The 17,745-nt window shown below is 38.6% G+C and overlaps 1 protein-coding gene across 1 annotated transcript in view; it reads left to right on the forward strand.

The window, feature by feature from the left end:
* The window catches only part of LOC148823794 (deoxyribonuclease-2-alpha-like), a 101,169-nt gene that overhangs the window by 73,556 nt on the left and 9,868 nt on the right, over positions 1-17,745 (forward strand). The window contains exons 2-3 of the mRNA XM_088928090.1: positions 9,381-9,546; positions 9,716-9,800. Of these exons, the coding sequence (XP_088784216.1) occupies positions 9,381-9,546; positions 9,716-9,800 (251 nt within the window). The remainder of the gene's footprint in view (positions 1-9,380; positions 9,547-9,715; positions 9,801-17,745) is intronic.

The following is a 17,745-nucleotide window of genomic DNA, read 5'->3' on the forward strand; positions in this document are numbered from 1 at the left end:
TGGGCAGAATATCTTTCTCTCGCTTGTAACCTTTTAACATTCCTGGGCTAGAACTTTATCAAAATTGGAAGTTTAAAACCGCACATTGAGGAAGCAGCTGTGATCAAGGTATAAGTCCCTTCACCCAGTTTTGCATAAGGGGAGTTTTTTCTGGGTTTACACTTTGTCAGACCAATATTTGAAATCTGATCCTACTTGGAATTTTGTTTAGACAGACCCACAAAATTAAGCTCAATAATTAATTGCTTACACTTACAGTATATTGCACTTTACAGGTAATGGGGACTCCCCTCCGCCACCACCAATGTGCAGCATCCACCTGGATGATCTTGGCAATCATCTCCAAACAGTGCAAAGCGGTTTTCACTTTCTTCAAATATCAGTGATGCATTAAAATTGGACTGAACACTATACTTCCAAGAACAGAAGTTAGTGTTTTGAGTGTTTTTCTTGGTGTGTAATAGTGATTCTATTTATCTAAGCAGGTACAGTGGGCTCAAGAATTATTGGCACCCTTGATAAAGTTAAACAAAATAAGCTGTATAAAATACACAGCACAGATAATGAGTCTATCTTATGCCCAGACAATGGGAATTATTTCAAAACAAATATTTAAAATGAGTAATACATGTTTTTTCCAGGAACATTAATGTCAAAATTATTAGATCCCCCACTTTTCTTTAAGAAAACTGAACTAAATAAAATCTGAAATGAAGTTCTGCTTTTTTAAATATAACTCAGTCAAAAGGAACATTTTCTGGACTTGCTGTTTCACCAGGGTATAAAAAGAGGTAAACACACATAATAAAAACTTTGGCCATCCACCACCATGGGGAAAGGCAAAGAAGTGACAAATTAAGAGACAAATTAGTATTAATCTTCACAAATGGTAAAGAAACCAAGGGTCACAGCTGGAGAACTGCAGAGTCTGGTTGCATCTTGGAGTCCTTGAGTCTCTAAATCAATAATTAGATGGTACATCCATGCCAAAAAGCTATTTGGAAGGGTTGCCAGAAGGAATTGATAACAAGAAACAAACTGAAGTGTCTGGAGTTTGCCAAATCCATTGGGACTTTGACTAGAACCCGGTGCTATGGTCAGGTGAGACCAAAATTGAAGTGTGTGGCCACTCACACCACCAGTACGTTTGGCGTTGGAGAGGGATGCATACTCACACAAAAAAACGTATATTCACTGTGAAATATGGGGGTGGAACATTGATGTTGTGGGGTGGTTGTGATGCCACTGGGGCCCTTGTTAAGGACAAAGGTATCATGATCTCTACTAAATATCAGGATATTCTGGGCAAAAATCTGGCTGCCTATGCCAGAAAGCTACAGCATGATTTGGTCTCTGGTGGACCTCCCAGCATGACAGTGATCCTAAACACACCATTTAAAAATCAACTAAGAAATGTTTGAGAGAAAACAAAATCAATGTTTTTCACTAGTTTACCCAGTTTTGGGGTATATAAAATATAAGTCATTATCTGTGCTGTTTATTTTATATGGGGTTTTTTGTTCTTCATTAAGGGTGACAATAATTTGTGAGCGCACTGTAAGGTGGTAGAAGAAAACGGGAAGAAAAACAGTGCCAACAGGAAAAATAAGACATTTGAGGAACACAGCACAAGATGCTAGTAGAAACGTTTTTTTTAGAAGAAATCATGTTGTGCACATTTTTTCCCAGGCAAATATGACCCAGCTCCACCAACAATGGAAGTCAGGAATATCTGCGTACCTCAGCAAATAATATGCTGTTATCTTAACTTATTGATTATAGATTAGATGCACACAACAAAAGAGTGCTGGTAGACCAGGAATTCCACTAATCTTAATATATTCAGAGCTGCGAGCACCATCATTTATTGGCTGTAGATGGGATTCGCACAACAGAAGACAAAAGCACAAAATGAGGAAAGATTTCACAGAACTGCTGGTGGTAACCCAACCAAACCTATAAAGAAAAAACATTTGCGCAACATAATTCTGATTGACATTTACAACCAGTGTCCTCTTATTTTAAATGAAGAGCTTTGCCACTACACTTCACAGGAAAAAAGCTGCTTTCTGATAATAGATGAATGGATTGATAATTGCAGTCGTTGGGTGTTTCTTTTGTGTTAGCCATCAACCCATGTTTAAACCTATACATTTTAGTTGTTCTGGAAAGAAGCACATTTGCATTTGAGCAACTTTTTTTCTTGCTTTTCAGCAAACATTAGCTTCAAAATATCAAACAGCATTTGCTAAACCTGAGCGCAATTAACACTGCTCTGCATCTGCAACAAATAGATACAGAAAGAGTCAGCGTAACTGAATTGCAACAACAGGGTCAAACATTCCCCCTCTTACAGCTTAAACATGTCTCTGCACCTAACAAACCAGGACACAGCCCCCCTGAAAGCGTAGTAGATAACAGGGTTTTGTGAGCAAATAAGTCCTCCACTTTTCCACTACTGGCAGTCCTCTCTGTTTAGATCTCCAGTGCAGATCCACTGGTCTCCATCCTTCTGGGATACACACCACTTGGCATGATCAAAGTGAGAGCAGAACTCCACAGGTCCCGGCAGTTTAATTCTTCTGATATTTAAAACGTGTTCAGGAAGGGAGCAGTTCGAAGGCAGTTCATGCTCTTTTCGTTGCCAGGTTTCCGTCAACAGAGTAGTCTTTAAAACTTGAGCAGCCCAACCAGTGTAGATGTCTGTAAAAGACAACCCTCAAGTATGTCAACAAAGTAGAAATATAAGGCATTTAACAGCATCTACAATGGCTCTCCAGACAGGGCTCTTTCTTGGCTTAAAGAGAAAGGAAACACTCTGTGAAAAGTAAAAAAAAAGCTCTTACCGGTCTGGAATTTAATTTTACTGCCATTTTCACATTGTATAATGAAACATTTCCCCTTACTAAATGGTTTTCAGTGCTTTGCTTTCCAATTAAGTTCTTTCAGAACTTTTTATGTTTTAATAACAATCACAACAGAACAACATAAAAGAGCTACTGGTAGTGATTGGAAAGCCCTTGTAGCAAGACAGTTTTAGAAGCGCAACATGTGTTTCTGCCCTACAGATGTGAACTACAAATGTGCAGTTTGTATGTTCTCCCTGTGTTTGCAGGGGTTTCCTCTGGGTGCTCCAGTTTTTGGTCCCACAGTCCAAAAACAACAGACTAGTTGGGTTAATTGGCTTTTGGGAAAATTGACTCTTGGGTAAGCACTGTGTGTTTTTGGCTCTGTATGCACTGTGATGTCCTGGCATCCTGTCCAGTGTGTATCCTGCCTTTTCCCCTTTGCTTGCTGGGATAGGCTCTGGCTCCCCAGTGACTTTATAGTGGATGTTGCGCACCTATCTGAGGGAATTGTGTAGATTTGTAAGTGATACAGAGCGCATTCCGGCCGTTCAGTTTCCCTGAGGACGGCCAGCTGTACCCCCTTTCTGGGAATGGAGGGAAGTGGGGGACACTGTGACTGAGCCAGAAACCCTGAGTCTGGTCAAAGTGTAGGGCTCCTGTGTGGACACACAAAGAGATATTACAACAGACCGAGATAACAGATCACATTCTATTCATTCATACTTGCAATGAACAGCAGTTAGCGATTTATGAAGAGTCAGTAGATGATGGATTGCAAGTTATTACCGTTAACACAGTACTTTGAAAAGGTCAATAATAATAATAATAATTCCTTACACTTTTATAGTGCTTTTCTGGACACTCCACTCAAAGCTCTTTCCAGGTATTGGGGACTCTCGTCCACCACCACCAATGTGAAGCCAAAGTGTACACAGAACACTCACCACACACCAGCTATTTAGTGGGGAGGAGAGCGGAGTAATGAAGCCAATTCAAAGATGGGGATTCTTAGGAGGCCATGACTGGTAAGGGCCAATGGGAAATTTGGCCAGGATGCTGGGGTAACACCTATACTCTTTTCGAGAAACGCCCTGGGATTTTCAATGACCACAGAGAGTCAGGACCTCGGTTTTATGTCTCATCCCAAGGACAGTGCCTTTTTAAAGTATAGTGTCCCCGTCACTATACTGGGGCATTAGGACTCACATAGACTGCAGCGTGAGCACCCCCTGCTGGCCCCACTTACACCTCTTCCAGCAGCAACCTTAGCTTTCCCAGGAGATCTCCCATCCAGATACTGACCAGGTTCACAGCTGCTGAGCTTTAGTGGGCTGCCAGTTGTGAGGTACATTGTGTTTAATTTAGTAGTGGCAATGATAAAGATGATACTGATGTTTGTATCCCTGGAAGCAATGGGCACAAGGAAGGTGACACATTGGACCGGAAGTCAATTAATCGCAGGGCAGATACAGACACTGAAGCTCACACTAGAGCTAATCTTTTCTCAGAAGCCAATCAGCCAACCAGTATATTTTTGGACGGGGGGAGGAAACTGGAGCACCCAGAGGAAACCCTGGGAGAAAAGACAATTTCTTCACAGATGGCATCCTGAGTCCAAAATCAAGCCCAGGGCCCCAGTGCTGTAAGATAGCAATGCTAACCACTGTACTACTGTGCTGCCTGGTTAGTAGTAGTAGTAGTAGTAGTGGTAATTTTATACCCACCCAAATTAGAATTGGCGATTTTATCTGTACATTTCTGCTCACGCCCATGACCTTTGACCCCAGGTTTGTCCAACCTCTCTTACACAGTCATACACCTATTGACCTTACACAGTGATGTACAGGACTTTTCCAGCCCATCAAAGAACGTGTATTCCCAGTGCTGAGCCACTTATACTCCACTACTTTCGAAATTCTAATTGCCATAACATGGTCTTTTATAATTAATAATTATAAGTCTTTAGCAGACATTAAATCTAATAAACAATAAATCCGTGTTAATTTTATACTGATTTTATTATAGAATTTTTATTATAGTTTAATATAGAAAAATTGATTATGTTTTTGAAAGAATATTCGTAATATAGTGATACAAATGCATCACTTTCTATGCCATGCTGTGCTGTTCTATGAAATGCTAAGATACACTTCCAAACAAAAATAATTAGTATCTAATTATCAGGGTCCTTACTAGTGTTATCTCGCTAACTTGCTAAAATATCCTGTAGAATTCTTTAAAACATCTTTCTCACAATGATTTCATTATCCTAAAAAAAACCAACAATACCTCTTTATCAAAAGAGGGGCAAGAAGAAAGTGATCAGGCAACTTTTTAAAGTTATTTAAAAGTGAGATGATTTGATGAGTTTTACCAAGAATACTTTATAAACAGTTCTTCTGATTGCTTTCTTACTACATTAATAGAAGCATATTACCAGGAATATATAGATACAGGCTTGCAAACACTTATATGTGCAAGTAGTTCAGGTGGGTAGCTGCGTCAGCATGTGTAGTCTTCAAAGGAACAAGTAATAGGTTTATTCCATGCTGAAAAGAGAAGAGAGAAACACATTTCGGCTGTGAAGCCTTCTTCAGGTGTGCTAAAGAAGAAGGCACACCTGCACACCTGAAGAAGGCTTCACAGCTGAAACGTTGTGTTTTCTCTTTTCTCTTTTCATCATGGAATAAACCTATTACTTGTCACTTATATGTGCATGTGTGTTTATTTGCTTGGACCTCATGATATTTCTGTAATGAAAGGACAGTGTTAACCTTAGAAACAAAGGCACAATCCTTATAAAAGAACTCTGAAAGCAATCAAATCCAGTTAAAAGATGTTATTGTTATTCTGCTATTATACAGTGTATTGTAATTATGTGTTTCAAGAAAATTAGTTTGAAGGCTTACCAAACCACACGACAAGGTTATGATCTAGTGTTGCTTACTGTAGTAAACTATGATAAGAACAGTAGATTAATTAGGGAAGCATCTGGGAACTTATTTTAACTTGATTTATCATGTTAATTGCAGGATTAGAGCACAAAATATTCTCATGGATTTGCCTTCACAAAAGTCAAACTATTCAATACCATTCAACATTCCTCATTCACACCCGATCATAACTATCCTAACTTTCTGTAAGTAAGGATTCCATTGTACCAGTACATGTACATGCAATAAGGTTCAAGTTCTATGTCAATATGCAAGAACAGATCAACTATTATCAAGGAAACAAGGCTTGATTAATACAGTGTAATACATTTAATACTGGTGTTAATTGAAGTCGCATACGTGCAGCTTTCAAGGGTGCCAGCCTGTAGAGGCAGCACCTGTATGGAGACTTTTCGGCAGCACCGGGAGCAGTGCGACGCATTACAGGGGAGGATTGGGAGGTTAGAGACACTCCTGAAGATGCAGAAGCCGGAGACAGTGTGTACCTGCAGTCAAACGCTTGAGCAGCTGTCTCCCGGTGAGTGCCTCCCCCCACTGCGCAGGTTGCAATGCCTGGCGGAAGCTCTGCCCCCCCCAGAGCACACACCGCCTCAGGACACTCCATCTGGCTTCTCTGCTCACCACCGCCCAGGACCTGGCTGACGCTGTCCCCGCCATCTATCTCCCCTCAGGAAGCACCGTTTACACAGCGGAATTCACAGACGCCAGTGGAACGAACAATTCTCCCAGATATCCAACTGTTGCCCATCACTCAAGAGAAGGAGGGGGGGTTGTACTTGCAGTGCATCGGTATAGATGGGAAAGCCAGAGCCGACCGCTACGCCGCCCTTGTGTTTGGGGTGCTTATCATTCTCAGTGCATAACAAGGAAGATTAATAAACATAAACATAATCTCATGGTTAAATAGTCAAGTCTAGCCATGTGTGAGTCTAGTGTCACAGAGCTTCAACAGCAGATGACAACTTGTGAGTTCGATTAAGAATGAATAAAAGCATTTCATTAATAACGCGTTTGCGTTTGTCTGGGTGCTGACAAAGTAAAAAACAATTACTTTTTGACAATGAAGAACTGTGTGTGTCTCTCTCTCTGCTGGTGTTTGTAATCGTTTTTATTTTTAAATACATTTTAGCAAAGTAATGTACCATAAAAGTATTGTGAGACATATTTGGGTTAACATGTTCAGTGTTCAGTGTGTGGTCATTTGTTTGGTGCGAGTGAAGTTTTATTTAATCTCTGACCCAGGGAAAAGTGTGGTGTGGACGGCTGAGGAGAGAATGCAGGCTCGCGCTGTGTCCGTTATTCTTTTTTTCTTTTTCTGGTTTGGTCGGATAGTTTTTGTTTTTGATTTATCAATAAAGTTTGATAATCGGCCAGTGAAAGCTCTGTTGTCCTTCACATGAATGCCTGAAACATTGTACCGAACCCAGGATTTTACAGTATTTTTTCTTTAAAATACCAATAACAGCAACATACAGTTTACATAATATATTGATGTTCCAAAATTAATATCGTTTATGACCTTTATGACCTTCATTATGCTCTTCGTTAATGTCTAAGCCGGAACACATCTTTATATCTCATTTTGTATGTCTTTTTTTAAAAAAATTGTTTGCCCAGCCTAACAGTATTGTTGTTATTGTTTTTATCCTGTAAAGCGCTTTGAGGAGCCACCTTTAAAGGCGCCATATACAATAAAGTTCATTATTATTACTATTGTTAATTTGCTGGACAGAGAGGTGAACATTATTACACAGAAGACAAAGATAGCGATTTACTTTGCATTGTGCATTGTGCTGCTGTAATACAGTTTTAAATAATTAAAAGTCTAAACAGTATCAGCTTTATTTATGGGTTGTAATTTAAAAAATTTAAAAAAAGTCAAAAACCGCACTCAAAATGCAATTTATAGGTTTCTGGCAAGAGGAGACACCCAAATTTAATAATGTAATATGCCACTATTTGTGCATGAATAAGGTTATACTGCTATTTCCTTAGATACTGTACGCGATTCCATGGGGTTTTTTTTTTAATCCCCGGCGGAACCGGGCATCCATAAGAATCAAGTAATAGGTTTATTCCATGCTGAAAAAAAGAAGAAAGAAAACACATTCCATAAGAATCAGCGCTTTTATATAGCGCCTTTAAAGGTGGCTTCTCAAAACGCTTTACAGGATAAAAACAACAATAACAACAACAATATTGTATTTCATTGCACTTTGACAGATCGTCCTTAAATCAATTGTTGATTTAGTTTGACAGTAACCCTAACACTAACCCTATTTTATTTTTTCAAAGAAATGTTTGTTAAAAAAAAAAGTAATGGCTCTGGCTGGATTCAAACACCCAACATGTGATGTGTGAGTCGGGAACCTAACCCACAGCGCCACTGGCAAGGTCACATGAGGAGTGTTGAAAAAGCCCTACAGAAACATTATCAACAGACATCGTACAGCATGTACTATTCTTGTGTTGCGGTACATGAATATAATTATATCGTTATTAATTTCTTTAGATACGCGATTCCATATTATATTCCATTTTAATCAAATTCTAAAAGTATGCTTGTTGACTCCGGTATCATGTTGGTTAAAGACTTCGATGCTTAAAATGTTTAGGGAGAAATGGAATACTGGTGTGTATTTTTTCTTTAAAGTACCGAGACCAGCCATATACTGTATGTTTATGTTCCAAAATTAATATCGGTTATGGCTTTCACACGCGTTACAGTATGCTCCTATTCTTTTTTATGCTCAGCTACTAAGATTTCCCTTCAGTGGTAAAATTCCATATAAATATTCAATACTTAAACGGGCACAGTAAAGACATTTAAATCTTTCTACGACCGACCAACGCACCACGAGTGCCCCTGTCGGTCAACCAATCACGTACCGCGGTATTCTGCGTCATCTCCCATCACGATGCGCAATGACGTAGCCAATTATCCCCAGTACGTGCCTGTGCTGCGCACTTTGAATGGCTGCATCTGTAAATCCAGGGTACATTGTCTATGATTTTTTTTTGTCATAAAGAAATTACTATTGGATTTTAAAGTTTTTTTTTCCTTTCAATAGTTCGTTTTGAAACGATTCACCAGAATGTATTCTTGAGGAGAGTAATGTTTGTGAGATGCTTGCCTTGCCTCGCTTCTTTTAGTCAACTGTTGACTCTTTGTCAACTGCTGCAGTTCAATTCTACAGAGCTCTGCTGGTTTAAAATGCAGAAAATGAGCTCTAATCGCATAAGATTATTCTAGTCTTGCCACAATGCTCATGTCAAACATGGGCGACCCCTAAAAACAAGAGCTATTTTCACTTTGTAGGCCACTACATCACCTAGAAATGATCAAGGCTGCTTGACCCATCTTCTCTTGCCACAGGTTCTGTTCATCTCCCAGAAGCACCAGTGCACCCACAGACTGGCAACAGACACTAGTATTGTTTAAGTGCCCTTTTTATTTTCTAGTGATCACAACAGTTAACACTGTCTGTCCAACACCCAGGACACATTGTACAGTGTCACAGTTCTAGAGCAGTATACAGTATGTAATACTCTTTTATGTGTTTTTGGAATCATACAGGTTTATTCTGTATAAGCTGCCAGACCACGATGAAGGAAGAGGTCTGCGATACCTCTACATGGATGACCATACCAATGGCTGGGTATATGGGAAGAAATTGGTGAATGACTCCAAGAGTGCAGTGGGGCAGACTTTGCAGCCTTTTTTGTCTTACATTCATAAAAAGGTAAGAAACCTTTATTTATAATCTGTGTCATCTCCCAGAAAGTGAGGTCAGGATATACATTGTCTTTTCGATCTGTTTATTTTCACAGGCTTCTCTTATAATTCAAAAGCCTTTTGTGCAATACAAATACAGACTTTGTATTGATATTTTTTATATTCCTTCCTAAAAGACTGTGGACTTTGGGTATCTTCTATACAACGATCAACCTCCAAAGTCATTTAAACCTGCTCCTTCATCTTTTGGACACAGCAAAGGTAAGTAACATTTTATAATGTACAGATGCAGCCATTCAAAGTGCACGTTACAGACACGTACTGCAGGTGGCGTCGCGCATTGTGACGCAAGATGACACGCGGCACCGCAGTATGTGATTGGCTGACCGACAGGGGCCCTCGTGGTCCGTTGGTCTGTCGTAGAAAGACTTACAGTAAACGTCTTTGCTGTGCCCGTTGTAGATATTGAATTTTACCACTGAAGGGAAATCTTAGTAGCTGAGCATAAAAAGAATAGGAGCATACTGTAACGCGTGTGAAGGCCATAAACGATATTAATTTTGGAACATAAACATACAGTATATGGCTGGTCTTGGTACTTTAAAGAAAAATACACACCAGTATTCCATTTCTCCCTAAACATTTTAAGCATCGAAGTCTTTAACTAAAGAGATACCGGAGTCAACAAGCATACTTTTAGAATTTGCTTAAAAGGGAATATAATATGGAATCGCGTATCTAAAGAATTTAATAACGATATGATTATATCCGTGTACTGCGACAGGGCTGTGTAGGGCTGTTTCGCCTCTCTCTTCATGCGACTTCCCTTGTAGCCTACTGGTCTACGTGCCTGACTACCAACTCATGGGTTGTGTGTTCAAATCCAGCTGGTGCTGGATTTTTCTTTTAACAAACATTTCTTCGAAAAAATAGAATAGCGATATTATGGACAATCAATTGACTTTTATATTTCAAAATATCACAACATGATCGATTCTAAGTCATTTTTGATAACAATGAATAGTCGCCTTCTTCCCTTCTTACAACGGTCCCTGCTTCTGCTTCCTGCTTCTATTGTGTGTGTGTGTGTGTGTGTGTGTGTGTGTGTGTGTGTGTGTGTGTGTGTGTGTGTGTGTGTGTGTGTGTGTGTGTGTGTGTGTGTGTGTGTGTGTGTGATAGAGTAAATGGCGACTGTCAGAAGATAGGACACAGCGGCTCAGGCGCCCGCTGAATGGAAAAGTGGCACTTTAATGTTCTGTATGGCTAATACTAAAGCCAATACTAATATTCAATACTTTAATATCCTTTTCTGTATGTTTAACAATAGTGGGTACTGGCCTAATTCGTCCCTGCTCCCGTTGTTAGGTGTTAATGTGTTGTTAAGTGTGAATTTGTACCTGTTTCCCTGAGGTCTGGTTTTTTTTCTGGAAAACCATAACTCTGGTCTTGTCCAGATTGACTGTCGGCGCCCAGGTCTGACAGTGCTGCTCCAGCAGTGCCAGGTTCTGGCGCAGCCTCTGTTCTGTGGGCGACAGCGGGACCAGGTCGTCTGCACAGAGCAGGAACTCGATTTCCATAATTAATGCAGATCAGTAAATCAAGGGACAAAACAATTATTGCGCCCGGGTCCTCAATGGGCTTTGACATGCTAATGGGTTGGTTTAACAGTCCGGGTGTGGCAAGCCTCCAATGTCTCCCGACTTCGGCAAAAGGCACCTAGCCTTCCTAGGATTGTTGACCGGGGCGGGGGACATTCGGGGATGTAAGTCTGAGAAAGACAGTCTCACGTTTGTGGACAGTCTGTCCACAAACAAAACATGTAAAAAAAACAATTACTTTTTGTCAATGGAATCCGGTGTGTGTGTCTCTCTCTGCTGGATGTCCCTCTCACTCTCTGCTGAATGAATAAAAGCATTTTATTAAAAACGCGTTTGCGTTTGTCTGGTATTTACTTTGGTCCCTTTTAACTGTTTTTCGATCTACTGTATTGCTTTGAGATGCCACTTTTAAAGGTGATATGTAAAATAAAGTTTTTTATTATTGTTATAGAGAAACATGATCAGATTTTCCCTGGTTCAGAAAAAAAGATCTAAAGTGCTACACCTAACATTCTTAATTCGATGTATTTAAAGCAGTGAACTACTGTAGGTGTAACATAACATTCAGAAATACAATCGAGAATAGTTTTGTGGTGTTTGTTTAGATGAAACGTTCCTAAAACGTATAACGTAACAAAATTAAAGACGATTAAAATCTGTAATCTTTCCACTTGTACCGTATGTCATCGGAAAGTTTCTGCTTTGTGTAAGGATAGTATCAAAAAGTAATCTTAAGTGGTGAGAAAGCTGTGCTCAATGTATTTAAGGGACTTAAAAGTAAAAGGAGATGCTTCATATTGCTTGACTAATTTTAAAAACTACAGATGCAGCCATTCAAAGTGCGCGTTACAGACACGTACCGCAGGTGGCGTCGCTCAGTGTGACGCAAGATGACGCGTGGCACCGCAGTACGTGATTGGTTGACCAACAGGGGCACTCGTGGTCCGTTGGTCTGTTGTAGAAAGACTTACAGTAAACGTCTTTGCTGTGCCCGTTGTAGATATTGAATTTTACCACTGAAGGGAAATCTTAGTAGCTGAGCATAAAAAGAATAGGAGCATACTGTAACGCGTGTGAAGGCCATAAACGATATTAATTTTGGAACATAAACATACAGTATATAGCTGGTCTTGGTACTTTAAAGAAAAAAATACACACCAGTATTCCATTTCTCCCTAAACATTTTAAGCTTTGAAGTCTTTAACTAACGTTCAACAAGCATACTTTTAGAATTTGCTTAAAAGGGAATATAATATGGAATCACGTATCTAAAGAATTTAATAACGGTATTCGTGTGCTGCGACAGGGCTGTGTAGGGCTGTTTCGCCTGCCTGTTCATGCGAGCTGTCTTGTAGCCGACTGGTCTAGGTGCGTGACTACCAGCTGGCAGGTTGTGTGTTCGAATCCAGCTGGTGCTGGACATTTCTTTTAACAAACATTTCTTCAAAAAAATAGAATAGCGATATTATGGACAATCAATTGACTTTTATATTTCAAAATATCGCAACATGATCGATATTTGCGATATTTTGAACATATCTTCCCTTCTGACAGCGGTTCCTACTTCTATTGTGTGTGTGTGTGCAACAGAGTAAATTTTTATAGAGAAATGGAGGCTGGACAGTATGCGTTACAATATAAACATTTATATTGATTTAAATCGTGTTCTGATTTAAATCGCAAACGCGTGTTTAATTATATGTGTTTTTTAATCATAATCAGGCTAATGCAACATAAATTGATACAGTATCTTTGTCTTCTAAGTATCTTAATAAACTTTCAGCATAGCTTTCTACCCGTCAAGATTTATATTTCTTGGGATTTTGGGATCAAACGTGGAAGGATTAGATTATAATCGTTTTTATTTGTCAAATACGTGATTGTATTTCTGAATGTTATGTGACACCTACAGTAGTTCACTGCTTTAAATACATCGAATTAAGAAAGTTATGTGTAGCACTTTAGATCTTTTTTCTGAACCAGGGAAAATCTGATCATGTTTCTCTATAACAATAATAAAAAACTTTATTTTACATATCGCCTTTAAAAGTGGCATCTCAAAGCAATACAGTAGATCGAAAAACAGTTAAAAGGGACCAAATTAAATACCAGACAATCGCAAACGCGTTTTCAATAAAATTATTTTATTCATTCAGCAGTTTGTGAGAGGGACATCCAGCAGGGAGAGACACACACACCAGTTTTCATTGACAAAATTGTTTTTTTTTCAATTCCTCTTGTCTAACAGGAATGTTTTGTTTGTGGACAGACTGTTAGACAAGAGGAAAAGACCGCCTCCTCCTACGAAGCATTAATCGCGTATCTAAGGAAACTTTGCAGTATACCTTTGTTCATGCACATCATTATACAGTACAGTATCTCAATTTGTATTTCGATAAAAAAAATCGTTTGCCCAGCCACTACTGTTGTTATTGTTTTTATCCTGTAAAGCGTTTCCTTTTTCTGCGTTTTCCATTTCCTTTTTCTGATCACTCGCTTTCTGGATACACATCTCACCTGTCCTGTTCTTTGTTTTCCTGGTTTGCTGATTATGCCTGCTGCGGTCCACTCCTACCCTCACACCTAAAGAATACTATTTTAAATTTCTTGGCGCAGTTCATTAACCCTTGTATGTGCTGTCCGCGCCGAAAATGCAATTAAAAAAAAGTCAAAAAACGCACTCAAAATACAATTTATAGCTTAATAAGATACACTCCACAGGCAAAATTAAAGACAAAATTAAAGACGATTAAAATCTGTAATCTTTCCACTTGTACTGTGAGTCATCGGACAGTTTCTGCTTTGTGTAAGGATGGTGAGAAAGCTGTGCTCAATGTATTTAAGGGACTTAAAAGTTAAAGGAGATGCTTCATATTGCTTGACTAATTTTAAAAACCAAGTTATAAATGCAGACGCTCCCTCGGTGCCGCGCCGGGTGTAAATATCAAAGTATACATTCCCAACAAGAATTGTACCCATCTGTCATGCAAATAAAACACCTTGAATTGAATTGAATTGAGGGAGAGAGGGGGGTAGTGTTCTGATTTAAATCGCAAACGCGTGTTTAATTATGTGTGTTTTTTAATCATAATCAGGCTAATGCATTTCTACATTTTCTGTATGAACCAGCTTAGAGGTTCATACAGAAAGACAGCTTGTGTTTAAATTGAGTGTAAGGTAATTTATGCTTCTAAAGTCATGGTCAGCATTTATTATTGTACTGTGCTGTAAACTTTTTCTGTGTCTAGTCACATTATTTTATAGCGTTTTTATTGCGTTATTAAATCCGGTGGCGCTGTGTGTTAGTTTCCTGACTCCCATTATTTAAACTGCGACACTGATCATTCATCTCTAAATAAACTTTATTTTATATAGCGTTTTAAGCGAATAGGTAATTAGATTGCTCATAAACCTAATCGCTTTTTCTACATAAACACAGCGTGATTGCTCTCTGAAAATGCTTTTCCTTTATTTTTAAAGTAGGCTCAGATTTCAACTATAGATCGTATTATTATAAACTTTCTTGGAAAAATGTATTTTATGTAAACCATGTTTGCTATTAATTCATTTAGGGCTAAAATACGTTCATTGTCTTCCAATCGAGTCGAGTTGACATTGGAAGCCTGCCACACCCGGACTGTTAAACCAACGCATTAGCACGTCAAAGCCCGTATTGGTATTGAGCCAGTATTGTCTTTAGTATTCCCCCCCTCTCCCCTCAATTCAATTCAATTCAAGGTGTTTTATTTGCATGACAGATGGGTACAAGCAGTGTTGGGTATGTATATTGTAACGCTTACGGCAGACAGGCACTGTGTAAGAGCCGGCGCACCAGAGCAGCGCACCGAGGGAGCGTCTGCATTTATAACTTAGTTTTTAAAATTAGTCAAGCAATATGAAGCATCTCCTTTTACATTTAAGTCCCTTAAATACATTGAGCACAGCTTTCTCACCACTTAAGATTGCTTTTGATACCATCCTTACACAAAGCAGAAGGGAGATCTTAGTGCCTGAGCATAAAAAGAATAGGAGCATACTGCAACGCGTGTGAAGTCCATAAACGATATTAATTTTGGAACTTAAACATACAGTATATGGCTGGTCTCGGTACTTTAAAGAAAACATACACACCAGTTTTCCATTTCTCCCTAAACATTTTAAGCATCGAAGTCTTTAACTAACGCGATACCGGAGTCAACAAGCATACTTTTAGAATTTGATTAAAAGGGAATATAATATGGAATCGCGTATCTCAAGAAATTAATAACGATATAATTATATTCATGTTGCAAAAGAACTGCAACGGACATAAAAACTCCCTTGCTTTTAACAGAGCGTTCCATAATTTCTAACTACGAAAATGCCAGGTGAAAGGATTTGTAAACATATTTTGTTAAAGCGAGTCAGTTTTTTCCGCAACACATAAAAGACATTTTTCCAAGAAAGTTTAGCCTTTGTCACTAATGAAACCACTAAATAAAGACATAAATATAGAAATCTTAAGATTTGTTCTATTTAATGTTGGTAGCAGGATGAACTGTCAGAGTGTATATTTTGTCGCAGAGTTGCTGCAAGATGTTAACAGTGAAAAGGTATTTAGAAATGAGTTATTTCAAGATGAAAATTTTCAGAATAATTGGAAATCTAGCAGGATAGAGAAAGCACAGAAAACTGGCAGTTAGATTGATCAGATTAGTATGAAAAGTCATTTAGCAAAGGGAATGAGAAGAGTGACAAACTAGTATACTTTAGATCTTTTTAAATCTGATCATGTTTCCCTATAACAATAATAAAAAACTTTATTTGATATATCACCATTAAAGGTGGCATCTCAAAGCAATACAGTAGATGTAAAAACAGATAAAAGGACCACAGATTACAAAGTAAATGCATATAAGAAAGACAAGCAGTTAGAGGTGCTACCAAAATTAGAAAATGAAGCAGATACAGACACTAAGTCTTCTGAAAAGAAAGGTTCTGAGGTTAGATTTAAACTGGCCCTGGTGTGTGTGTGTTTGTGTCTGTCTGTCCTGTGATGGACTGGCGCTATGTCCAGGGTGTATTCTGCCTTGTGTCCGTCGCTTACTGGGATAGGCTCCAAATCCTCTGTACTGGATAAAGAGATTAGAAATGGATGGAAGTAAAGGCACTGTGTGGATGGAACTATACACAGTGTTAGAAACCCACTATGAAATGGCAGCATCTCACTGAGAATAAAACATTTTATAGGGCTGGCTTAAGGAAACAGCCTTTCCACCTCTCTTGCACATCAGTATCCATACCTAGTTATTTAAACAAATTGCCTCTAATTATAAACATCTTAATATGCTGGCTCTGTGGATCCACATCAGCTATGTTTGCCCATTCCTTCAATTCATGTGCATCCAACACACAGTTCAAAGCTAGAAACTACACAAAATCTAAAATATGAGCTCTACTTGCCACTTACAATACCAACAGTACCAGCTAACTTTAGTAGTGACATTTTCATGGATCTTTTTAACAATAAAATTTACAACATCAGACTTCAGACACAATTAAACAGGCCTCAAAAAAGTCTGGTACAAACATTTTCAGCATGGAATAAACCTTTACTTTAATGGTATAAACCTTAAATGGATTCATATTCTCAATAAGATTTGGTGCTCAGTAACATGACTTAGAAAATGACAGAAGACATACGTATCATGCTTATCCTTCTATTTTTCATAATCGTAAACTCCTTAAGGCAGTTACATTTTCTCTGTTCTGACCTGGAGTTACAGAGAAATTTAAATTCTAATAAGAGATTTGTAATGAGGAAAGTCATACCAATCACTCATACCAGGATTTGCAATTACAATACAAATACTTTCTTTCTGTATGTGTTTATTTTGCAGTTTGAGTCTATGGCATTCCTTTGGGGGTCTATACTCCAAGGCATGACTTTTTTATGGGAACATGACATTTTTTTAAAGTCTTTTAATGCAAGCTTCATATAAACCCTTAGCAGTGGTTACTGTCTGGAGCAGGTACTTGAATGGCACAGATTCATTGAAATGATTCAATTTCTTTTGAAAATATTTGGGATAATACATATTCCAGAAATCACAGCCGTTGAATTATCCAGAAATTAATTTCTCTCAGGGTGTATTTAACCCCTCATGGATGGCATTGTATGAAATGAGTTTGTAGTTCCCCATTTGCCTCTATTATGAGATGCTGTGGACACTATTTTATACATTTTAGGAGTGTCCATAGGAAGGTATGTTCTAGAAAGAGTGAACTTCTGTTTTGCCATTATTTTTAATAGGGGCGTTACATGTTTACACTTGGTGCTCCTACTAGAGGAGAGGATATGATTAATCTAGGCTTATCACAGAAACTGAAACACATCTGGTTGGTGAGTCTACTGTGGGTAAAATGTTACTGGTACCGCATGTTGTAAAGCTCGGTATTTTCTCTCTTGGCCTGACTTTTTTTAATGTCTGAGTGTTAGAATCCATGTTGTTGCTGGTAAGGGAATGGTAGGTGCTGTGATTGACACAGTCAAAGCCTTGTACAGAGATACCATTGTAGCTGTTTGACAGTATTTTAGATGCCCTTAGTTAAAAGCATGGGAGGAAGTA

This window comes from Atractosteus spatula, chromosome 11 (genome assembly GCF_055471065.1).
Source record: "Atractosteus spatula isolate fAtrSpa1 chromosome 11, fAtrSpa1.hap1, whole genome shotgun sequence".
In the NCBI taxonomy this organism is placed as follows: Eukaryota; Metazoa; Chordata; class Actinopteri; order Semionotiformes; family Lepisosteidae; genus Atractosteus; species Atractosteus spatula.